We start from the raw sequence: 12,295 nt of genomic DNA on the forward strand, positions 1-12,295 counted from the left end.
TTTCCTCCTTAAAGCCTATTATGTGACAAATCGCAGCGTAAAATCTCACACGGATGCCATCTTTATGGGAAAATTGTAAGAGACAAAACAGAAAACTGATAATACATTACGATTCTTCAAACTATGTTATCAATGGATTGGTAGGTTTTATTTTTATCGTGAAAAATATAACGAGATTAGTTTTATAAAGTCTTGCTAACTTCCTGTAATATAATTACTTTCAAGATGAAATCATAGTAGGTATAGACAGAACGAACTTCATTTTAGTAAAGATTTAAAATATATTAAAATTAAACTTAGGTTTATTATTTCATATAAACAACTAGTTTCTTTTCTTTACATCACGTTTAGTTATAACCTGATAATATACTGTTTTAAGACCGAGACGGTTTTCTATGATTATTGCTCAGCAAAATAAGTAATAAACCTACTCTTTCCTCTCTGGTTAGAAGGTTGACTATGGTGGAGTTTAGTAGAATTGTTCAAATTACTAGAATATTTGCAATGGTAAAGCATCCACCATATAAAAAATACGCAAAATCATTTTACTTTTTATCCAATTGGATTTAAAATTTAAGAATAAAGAACATAAATTATAAATTAAAATCTATATAATGATAATGATAAGTACTGGTGTATGTTTGTAGGAAATAGTCAAAAACGACTGAATTGCTTTAAATAGTTTCATAGTTAACATTCTATATAATCTGTCTAATGTATACTGAAAAAACAGAGACTCAAGAAGATAGGCGTCACAATCCGATTAAGAAACTGCAAGGCTACGAGGAACATCAATAACTTGTATGTTACATGCTAAGTACATAAATCGACTATTACTCAATTCTATGAGTACATACGTGTCAAGTAAGAGGCATATATTGTTACAGTCTGAATCCCTGGGAATTAATCCCACGACCTCGGCTAAATATAACAATGTATAGTAGCGTGTTGTAATCATATAATAGTTAACATGTAAAATATGAAACATGACATTGATAAAGTAATAATTTTTATCTGTATTAAAAAATTCAATAATTAGAGGTATTAAATTAATAAGGCTTTCTTCTTTTTCTTTTGTTGCTCTCCATTACTGGAGGTTGGTCTTCATTCTCGTGTAGCGAGTCTTGTCCTGGGACAGATGCAGTATCTCTTCGGCTGTCTTTATACCCATCCAATCCGTAACGTTTATTACATACATAATAACGAAGCCATTATTTTTACCTTTTACCAACACTCCGTTTACCCTGGATTTACCTATTATAATTAATTGATAAAGTCGGTCGGGCGACATGTTGCGTCGCCCATGTACGCAACAGCTCCTTTGTTTTTTTATATATAATAGGGAGGCAAACGAAGAAAAAGCGCAGTCATCATTGTTATTAGGATTGTATCTGTGTTAGTTTTTTGAACCCTAGAGTAACGCCAAAATATGTAGCAAGGCCTCTGTATAATCGAAATTTGGCTAGCATAATTTTTATGCGTATTTTGAGGTAATATCTGGATAGTTTGACTATCTCAGAAACCATTTATATTTATTACTCGAAGTGAGGGTTATAATGCTTTGTAAGATGAATTATATATTTTTAAACTCAATCATAATTATATAATCACTACATAGTATAAAACAAAGTCGCTTTTCTGTCCTTATGTCCCTTTGTATGCTTAAATCTTTGAAACTACGCAACGGATTTTGATACGATTTTTTTTTAATATGATTGATATGAGTGATTCAAGAGGAAGGTTTATATGTATAATAACATCCATTAAATAGTGGAAAAGTACTGTTATTTTTGAGGTTTCTAATGTGATGTCGTAAATAATTAAATTTTTTCCGCTTACATTGCAAACGCAGGCTGAACCCTTATCCGATTACGAGTTTTATCAAAATAATGTATTAAGTATTGTACACATTGAAAAGGTCTACAGAAAATCCTCCGTCCGTGATGGTATATGTCACGTATATTATCGGAGCTTTCCAGTGACGGAAGTAACAATAAATAATAAAAACCTGCTTTTCATCAGCATTGCACCCGTGCGAAGCTGGGGCGGGTCACTAGTAATAAATAAATTGATCCTAATATAAATTTTTACTGAATTAAATCAAGAATCACTATCGACCGTACAGTAGACTATTACGACACGATGCGATGATTATATTATATAGTACGGTATGAATTAAAAATATGATTAATAAATCGATATGTATATTCGTTATCAACTTCAGACATTCTGAACTAAAATAGAGTTTTGATTAATAGACGACCTACCCTAACAAACAAACATTCATTCCGTTTAATGTGTATATTTTAGTAAAATTTTCATGAAATGTATTAATTGATTCTGTCTATAATGTATTAAACTATTACAGACACAGACATAAAATAAAATAACACAAGAACGGGAACTAAATTTGATTTAATTACAGACTATATACAAATTTGTTTATATCTAGTAGGATCCAAACGTGATGTCGTGAACGGCTGCAGAGCCGCCCTCGGGTAGGGCGTATTCTTTCAGGAGCTGGTCAAGCATGGAGTAGGGTTTGCTTGGACTCTGCTGGAATTGGTTCTGCTGGTAACGGGGTTGCGGAGCAGCTGGGGCGAAGTTCTGGTTGAAATTAACCTGGAATAAGTTACACAATTCAAAATAATACTCTCAATTCAAGATATATACATATAGACATTACATATAAGTTAACTTGTGATTTTTTAGATGAGAGTTGCCTTTGAACTGGAGTTTGGAGATTTTATACTTTAATTTTGATCTAAATATTAAATATATAATTATTAATTTAACTATAATAATTTATATAATTATTATGTTTTAACGATCATACTTTTATTTATATGAACACAACTCTCTACACAAGTAAGAACTTTTAACTATTAAGAAAAATCATAAACAGCTAGACAGTACCCCAGAACTGTGCTTTAGACAATGAGGACAGGACTTTATAAATTTGTGTAGATTTTAATTATTATTACAGTGTAGTTTAATATTATTTTAATGGATATTTGTGTGTAGGAAATCAATTTAAATTGAAATGTTATTAGGAAAAGATTACAATGCACTACGGCGAACCTTCTAGAATAAAAAGTGTCCATCGTTATAAAATACTGACCTCGGTGTGTCTTGGTGTGTATTGTTGAGGTTGAGGTGCTGGTCGGTATTGCTGTTTGGGCTGAGGCTCAGGGTTGAAGAAGTTGTCTGCTGGTGGTGCTGGGGCGGCACCAGCGAAAAATTGTGGCTAAAATAAACAACAAAGTTCAGTACTAATTTTTATATGTCGGCAGGTGAAAGTTATCAATATAGTTTTACAAATTTTACAGGTTTTGAAGACTAAAAGTTCACACTAGTCATTGATGCACATGTATTGTGTTCTATATGTTCTTTCTAATTGTATGTATGTGTTCTGTTAGTGTACTTATCTAAAACAAATATTGTTGTAAAAGAAATCGAATGAAATTCATTAATATTTTTTTCTTATAAACGAGTCGGTGATTCAATATCTAACATGTTGTCCACATTATAGGTCTTAAACGAAGCCAGTTTTGAAAAGATTATTTTCTTCATAACACGCATAGAAAAGTTCCTAAAAACTTAACGACAATTCTGATTATTTTAATCATACCTTGGGTGGTGTTGGTGCAGATTGTTGAGCCGGTCTATACTGAGGTTGAGGTTGAGGTGCCGGCCTGTATGGAGCTGGTGTTGGGCGGTATTGGGGCTGGGGTGAAGGCGCCCGGTATGCTGGCTGCGGTGAAGGTCTGGGTGCTGGCCGTGGTGCTGGCTCCTCGTAGTCATAGTCTATGGACTGTTCTTGGGGTTCGCGGTACTGAGAACGTCCTTGCTGTAAATAAATAGTTTGTTTAAGGATTGGTTTAAACAGAGGAATCTGTATAGTCTCTTTTTGTCACTACAATATAAATTAAAAAGAAATAAGCATAGAAAACAAATTTCACATATTTTATTTATTTTATTAACGACTGCACCGCGTATACTTGATTTGCGTTTTTCTTAGAAATAATAAAATTCTGGTGTATACAACTTACTATTAGCCTACTTGTATTATCTAACTTACTTAATTTTTGCTCCTTAATTTTTTTTTATTGTAAAAATTTTACTAAACTTTTAATCAAACCATTCTGGAGGTGGTATGTTTGCGATACATTATTGCCACTTAACATTAAATCTAGACGTATAAATAAATAAATCAGTGGCGCAACTACATTAGGGCTGGCCTGTTTTCTGTTTCATGATAATTAGTCAATCTAACAATTAGGAGGCCTCCTGTGCCTGACATACGCTGTCGACTTTAAATGCGCACATAGAAAGAAAATCCATCGGTGCACAGTCGGGGTTCGAACCTACGCTCGCTGGTATGAGAGTCGCACGGTAAAGCCAATAGGTCAATACTGCTCTTAATATAGATCTATGCTCAAATGTATACCTGTTGCTTGTTAGGTCTAAGTCCCTCCTGGCGTGTGGACTCATCGACAAGTGTGGGTGGGGCTACAGTGATACCTTCACCAGCTGGTTGGAAACCATATTTGTTTGCTCCGTACTCGATTACTCTTAACTGAAAGATTAAAAAAAATTAGGAATAAATTTTTTTTTATCTATATTCACTCTTAGGAAAATAAGATATGAGAAACAGTTCGATACTAATCATCACATCATTTTAATTGGTTTACTACGTATATAAGAGAGTCTGTTCCCATAAAGAGCATAACAAATATCCGATGGAATATTAGTTCATACATTAATTTATTCTTATTATGTGTTCACATTTAAAATCTCTCTATATTTTACAAAATAATGTAGTATATTACAATCTGTTACATTAGAAAAAGGCTGTGGTAATATCATAATTACTGTCGAATTATGTTGACATCTTAGCAATATAACAAATTAGTCCATGGAGATTAGTACCCACAGCGGTTTTCTGTCTGCACAGACTATAGGGCAATCGATCTTATTACAGATAATATTAACACAGATATGTTCAAATCAAATTCATCGTTCAAGACATCGTGATGTTAAATTTATTTTAAATTTAAACTTAGTTACCTCTCTTTTTAAACGCCAAGTTTTGAGTCATATGTTTGTAGGTATAAATATTTGAACTTGAGCAAATCAATCCCAAAGATTGGGATCATTTAAATAATCGTCAAATTTATAAAAAAGCTTTATTAAATAATTAACGTTTAACGAGAGTTTTGAGTTTATTTAGTTAGATTAACTGTGGTCATTTATCTTCACCATGGTATTTTAGATACCAGTTTAAATATTTGGCTCATTATATTAATATTTACCTTTCCGGTATCATCTTTGTACCCGTACTTTCCCTTGACTTCTCCGCTAACTGATTTGGTCTCGATTTTGAATGACCCATCACCTCCTTCGTAGCCGTAAGTGTATGATCCATCTTCGTTGTGTCTGAAATATGAAGATATTTCTTAATTAAAAACACATTTATGGTTTGTCGTTTAAACTAAAATTCAGAATCTTACCGATTTGCTTTAAACATTAATATAGTAAACATTTTAAAATAGATAAAGCTAAAGCCTGCAAATACAGGGGTCTAGGCTCTGAATATGATTTTGCCTCATTCGGTGTCCAGACCCTTGGTCTGTAGGGTCCTAGCGCGTTAAGGCTTTTTAGGGAATTATCAAAAAGGTTAGTCGACATCACAGGAGAACGAAGAGCTGGCAGCTACCTCGCACAAAGAATTAGTCTAGCTATTCAAAGGGTCAACGCTGCCAGTATCTTCGGAACCTTGCCGAAAGGGACTCCTTTTAATAATATTCTTTAATTATTAAATGTTAAGGTTAGTTATTAGGTATATTTTTATGTATTATGTTATTTGTTTTGAATAATAAAATTCATTTTTAAAATAAAAAAGCAACAATTTCTTTAATTATGTAGGCTACTTTTTGTGATATTATTTATTAAAAAAACGATTATCTAGATAAATGCCTTATAATTAAACTTAAACTTGCCTTATTACAATGTATTTAGTACCTTTTTCTAGAGTTAGTGTAGTTTGTTAACAACAAACAAAAACAACGACAAAAAATTCAAAAGATTTTTATCTTGTTACGCCAAAGAAGTGCTAACGCATCTTTATAAGTATACACACATTATTTTATATATACTTACATGACTTACTCATAAAAAATAATTAAAGTTATAGTACTGTGAAAGTGCAGTACTGTAACTTTATTGTCAAATTGATGACGAAAATTGTTGATGTATGAGAAGAGGAGCTAAATCGCTGTTTTAGAAAAAGATTGTCTGTTTTATTTGTGTAACTAATTGTCATTTTATTAGATAATACACTAGGATAGATTTCTTTTTCATTTATTAGAGAACCTTTTTGTTCATCGAAAGATATATATTATATATTTTAATTTATTATTTATAATGATGTACGTACCGGTTTATTTGTTTAAGAATGGCGACTGGTGGTGGTGGGTCAGTTTTGGACTCCGATGCTATGTAGCGTGGCGCACGCTCCTCTGCGTACTGCGCCTGTGCGCATGCGCATAACGCTAATATAACCTGAAAACGAGAAACAGCAGATTATCTTCACGTGTTGCAAACATATCATACAGTCGCGTTACTTCATGTGCCCACAGCTAGGAGTAACCTTCTGAAAAGGGCACATATGATTTGGTGTATTACTTTACTTAACGAAATATATGGGTAAACCTTTTTGAACCTGAGTGAAAAGTTCTATTATTTGTTAGTGCCCATAGTACTTAGTTAAATTCTTGTATTTTTTATTATGTAATTACTTTTTTTTTTGTCTGTAAATTTTATTCACGTATTCTTCAGTATTGTCAATTCTGGTCACCCGTCAAGGCAGGAGTGTTTTTATAATTAAATAGCACAAATTTGGGATTTACTACTGGCCCTTACTTAATTTGCACACAAAGTGAGGTGTCAACATAATAAGGAAAATATATCTTCAAACATATTTAGAAATAGTCGAAAAGTTAACTAACGCGTGCTCAGCCTACCATATAATGACAGAATAGTGAAATTTAACCTTGTCTATTAACGTAATTTAAAAAAATACCACTTTTCCACGTTCCGTGACTGCGTGGTGCAAGTGTTAACTTGTATAGTTATAAATTGTTTGTAAATTACAAAACTGTGAACCATTTTAAAGTTAACAATTTATGTACTTAGGATTAAAATGATGTAAGGCATATTTTTAGCTGGATCTATATCTTAAATCGTCACTAAACGGTGTACACTTAAAAGTCGAAAGTACATTTTGACATATAATACTTATACTATATATAATACTTAATCTGTAGTGGAGTTAGGTCATACTTGCATGAAGAAATATATTCAGTAAGTTGCAATTTAATAACCGGAGTTAATTTTGTGACAAATATGTAAATTATCCTCGAAAAATGTAGCTTAAGGTGTATCTTAGGTAAATAATCATTACTAATATAATTTACTGTATTATAAGTTTTTAAAAGCTAACATGAATCCATCTCATATTGAATTTGAGCCCTCCTCTTCCGGTTATAGTAAAAGTCGCGTATGGCACATAGCATAGTCAAAAATGTATGTCAATAAAAAAAGTATGTCAAGTCAACAAAAAATTAAAAAGGAAATGATTTTAAAAGCAGTACTATTTAATATATAGTACCTGGACAGGTAGGATTCGCACTAATGAACGCAACCTTTACCGCCAGCCATATAGTCCAGACTCTAACCGACAGTGCAAGAAGGACGACATATCACAAATCAGCTGAGCTGAAATTCTTTCTCGAAGACGTTGCTAGCTCCCATACTATTAAATAATAAGCAACGGACTTATTCAATATACATTAAAATTGAAGAAGTGTTGTCACAATAAATCGCATACAAGTTATAGGCTGAATTATAGTTATATTTTTAAAACAACTTGTTCGCACAAAGGGCGTTTGCTTAGAGGACAGAGCCGGTTTGACCACCACTCACTTCACCTAGGAAATATGTTGTTCACCGGGCCTTATATCCAAAATACTAGTGATAAACGCAACGAGTCGTAATATTAATATGAAATAAACGTTAGTACATATACTGTACTGATAATTAAGTAATTACACTAAAAACTGGACTATTAGGGATGACACAAAAATTAACTTCAACCTAAGTAAAAAAAAAATACGTGTTGTTCTTAGTAGAATGTAAGTGTGTGCTCCTCTTTCACGAGGCCTCAGGAAAATATATTATTATTATTAATTACTCAAGATGTCATGTGGTGTAAGGGCTGCAGCTCCCTACAAACGTTGTGTTAAACAAAAAACTAGGCAATTTAAAAGAGTAGCAGGTTTATTACCTCTACATTTCTTTCATTCTACCCCTTGATTTTAGAACTGGCAGTATTTATAAAATTAGAAGCATTTCATATAATTTACTTTTTGATGTTCAAAAGTGTACATTATTTTTTTATATAATTGGACAATTTAATATAAGAAATTGTTTATTATTAAATTACTTAAAAACAGGTTTTTCCGTAAAGTGACCGTTTGATAAGCATTCGCGAAATAGGAATTTTCAAAATTCAGCAGAACTATTATACCTGCAGTACTATAAAACGAGTGAGCCGTATTCAATGGGTATATACACTAACATAATAAATCACATATTTTTTCCCAATAATGCATTAACGATAAAAGCGTTATATGAAGAAATCGCAGGCAATCAATAAATAATTGTGTACTAGATTCTCATAGGCAGCTCTTGTTAGTTCTCCACCCTGTAACGTCAGCAAATCCATTTAACACTAAGTCGGTTTGCTTTGTTCTAAATTATTTATTTTCACTTCGTTACATTTATAGAAAAAAAACAAATGAAATAATAGTTAAGAATTATAAGGAATGCAACGGGCGGCCTTTCTTTCCCTTCCACCTTAGTAAGGAAAAAACTAAAAAAAGAAATATGATGCGTAAAGTGCAGTTGATAACCAAATCTTATAAAACCGATCTAAATCTAGAATAATGCAAAAAAATACAAAACACCAATATCACGGATTCATGAATTGCGATGTCAAAATCATAAGAAATATCAGCTATTGAAGAGAAATAATTCGGGACAATGCATTATATTACTCAATTAAATTAATTCATTTTTTAAATGCTTTTGTACATATATAAAAACCAAATGTATATACTATCTAGTATCTTATAATACAAAAAAGGATAAAAAATATCAGCTATTGAAGAGAAATAATCCGGGACAATGCATTACTCAATTAAATTAATTCATAGATTTTTTAAAATGATTTTGTACCTATATAAAAACCAAATGTATACTATCTTCTAATATAATGTATTACCAAGTTGCTGACGGTATTTAAAGTGAATGTAAACCCGGCACGTGCCGCACGAGACTCGGATATGTCTCAATGTCGTTCACAAAATATTTCTATTATATTAATTACTGACACAATAAATTCTTAATTAATTTGAACTCGCATTTATGAGTAATGTGCAAGGTTGAATCTAGCACACTCTCGCTGATTAAATTTTAACATTTCACATTTTAAATTACCGATTTAAATCTGTATTCTAACAGTAACAATTGTGTAACAATATATATACTCGGTAATGTAGTTAAATCAGTGAATTTATTGAATCTCTAGACAGTTAAATAAAGATCGATATTCAATCAAGTCGCTAAAAGTCCGTCAGTCAAGTGAGTAAACAAAACGTTTAACGAGTTTCCTAAGCGTTCCTAGGCATACCCAGTTTCCTCCTAGTCTTTACAAAAAGTTAAAAAAAAACTGGGTTGGCTCTCAGTGGATGCAGAGGCCAGTTCAGGGCGTACTAGAAGACCGAAAAAAGTACCAAATAAGAGGCTGATGATATCAGATTAATTTACCATATAGATTTTCTTAAAGTAATAATGTTGGTCTTTTGATTATTAGAAAAGTATGATTTCGCTTCGTCACCAGTAAAAATACGTCGTACATATAATTCCATAATTAACAACTATCCCTAGAGCCGATACTGGGTATAGACTGACTGAATATACTGGGTAGTATATTATACAGCCTCTTGTTTAATTTACATAACCTAACTTAATCTAATACAGATGTGCTGATTTTGGTGCTTTTTCCAGCTGATCCCATTATTTTCTAATGTAATCTCTTTTGTCAATGTTGTACCTCCTACTCTCTTTACATCGTCTGCCCATCTTTTTCTTCGTCTATCCATTTTTCCATCATGCCATTCTGTAATAATTTTTCTCCAATTCAACCAGCTAACTCTAGTCATGTGCCTTGCTTTAAACATTTCTTTAAACACACTGTTATTCATTTCTGAGTCGGTTTCTGTCCAGGCCCTCTCTTATGATAGAGGACCATGAGTCTTCCAACTTGATCGGTCCATCTGGTTGGTAAACAGCCACGTGATTTTTTGCTCTCTGTGTTACCAAACACGATCAGATTCTCCAAGTTCTCATCGCCTCTGTGAATTGTCGATATAAGATACGATTTGCTGTAAGCATATGGTACACAGTTCGTATAAATGCTTTTAAAAATTATTTTACTGAATATGAATTGCGACTAAAGGGAATGGACGAACACTTTACATGAAGGTATATATTATTGAGTAAAATGCATTAGGGAAATAGTCCGGAACGAATAAATAACAAGATTGTTGCGTATAAGGTCATTGGGTAAAAGTGACACGACATTCAACTGTTATTTTATAGAAGCTATTACTAACGACATGATTATTTCGAAAAGTGATACAATTGTTGCGTTCTAAGCTAAATTCTTATATAAATATTTTCAAAATGTATTTATTTATATTATATTATTATGGCTTTAAACTTTTTGACAAAAAGAATATGTCATAGAATATTAGGGTTCAGGAAAATCAACGATATTGGTTTTAAGTGGGAGATAAATGTCACTAAATTGTTATTTGTTGTAAAGAAAACATTTATGAATCAATTTAAACATACATTAAAAAATTAACGTTCATAATATTGTAATAAATCAGAGAGTAGCAGAGTAATAGGTATACGAAAATGTCATTGTATATTCTCTTATCTGCCACGGACGTACCAAATTACTTTATACAATAATGAATTAAATAAAATGCGTCACCATGTGATATAAGCTCGAATAAGAAAGGCCTAAGTAAGCCTAAGAAGTATAAAATAACTACAAATCTTGAAAAAAGTCCAAGGTTAACGATTGTAAGCTCTACGCAAAAGCTTGAAAAGTAGCTTTCAATCATAATTATTATCAATTCATGGTCATGTCCATTTACTTGAGAGAACGGAAAAATAGAGCAAGGCACCTTTTATGGATGGGAAAGGAAAAATTATATATTTATGATTATGCAAAAAAGATATAACATTTTATTGTTAGATATTTTAGCTATATTTTTTTCTATCTGTGGTATATTACTGTTCGAATATACAGTTCAATTAAAATTAAAGTATAATATATTTTGATTGTTCTACTTAGGATAAACTATAAAAGACGTATTATTATTATTAGAATAAATTTCGAAACCAGAATGTATAAATGTCAGGCTGATCATATTCTTCTGTTATTCACTGCAAAAAGGAGTTTGATCATAGCCTCACAAAGCAAAAAATAATTGGGTAAAAAGTATCGTTAAAGAACGAAACACACGTGTAATAAAATTCTTCTGAACCTCTATTAATCAGCATATTTTCTCACGGTCTCTTTCTTATATAACGAATTAATGGCGGCTGTAGATTAACTAAATTTCCTCAAAAGTCCACAATAACACATCACTGTACACTTTGTAGTTGATTAAGTTCACTGCACTATTATCACTGCACATTACCAAAATATATCTAAAGAGATAAGAGAGAATATATATCTATGTTTTTAAATTATTAAAAATAATCTATGAAATTTAAGAAAAATATCTTAAGTTTATATAAAATTATTATTAAATAAATTAGCCAAAAATGAACATACCAGTCGCACTACCGTTGTCATGTTGTCGAGTCGGAGGCTCGGCGCCGGCGCAGGCTACTTTTATATCTTTACACCTTTCACTTAATTCGGCAATACAAGGGGTGCTGGGCACCCTTAGACAAACTGATCTAATTCCAAGATCTATTTCGTTTGACATTTGATAAGTATTCGAAACAGTAAAAATATGTCAAAGTCGACAAAAAAATTTTCAGTTACATTTGGGCAATATTACGGCTTTGGGTTGTCTAAATGAAAAAAAATCAGTGGTGCTACTATTTTTGGTCTGGGCCTCAGATTTCTGTATCTGTTTAACGATAA

The 12,295-nt window shown here is 31.9% G+C and overlaps 1 protein-coding gene across 1 annotated transcript; it reads right to left on the reverse strand.

Annotated features, from left to right (window-relative positions):
• Positions 1-2,396: 2,396 nt before the first annotated feature.
• On the reverse strand, positions 2,397-12,076 carry LOC110996103 (vegetative cell wall protein gp1-like). The gene is made up of 7 exons (XM_022263630.2): positions 11,978-12,076; positions 6,440-6,564; positions 5,316-5,439; positions 4,451-4,579; positions 3,632-3,850; positions 3,122-3,247; positions 2,397-2,622 (listed from the first exon to the last, which is right to left on the reverse strand). Exons 1-7 carry the CDS (start codon positions 11,996-11,998, stop codon positions 2,449-2,451), a joined length of 918 nt encoding a protein of 305 aa, XP_022119322.2. The 5' UTR covers positions 11,999-12,076; the 3' UTR covers positions 2,397-2,448.
• Between the last annotated feature and the right edge of the window lie 219 nt (positions 12,077-12,295).

The sequence above is a fragment of the Pieris rapae genome, chromosome 10, assembly GCF_905147795.1.
Source record: "Pieris rapae chromosome 10, ilPieRapa1.1, whole genome shotgun sequence".
NCBI lineage: Eukaryota > Metazoa > Arthropoda > Insecta > Lepidoptera > Pieridae > Pieris > Pieris rapae.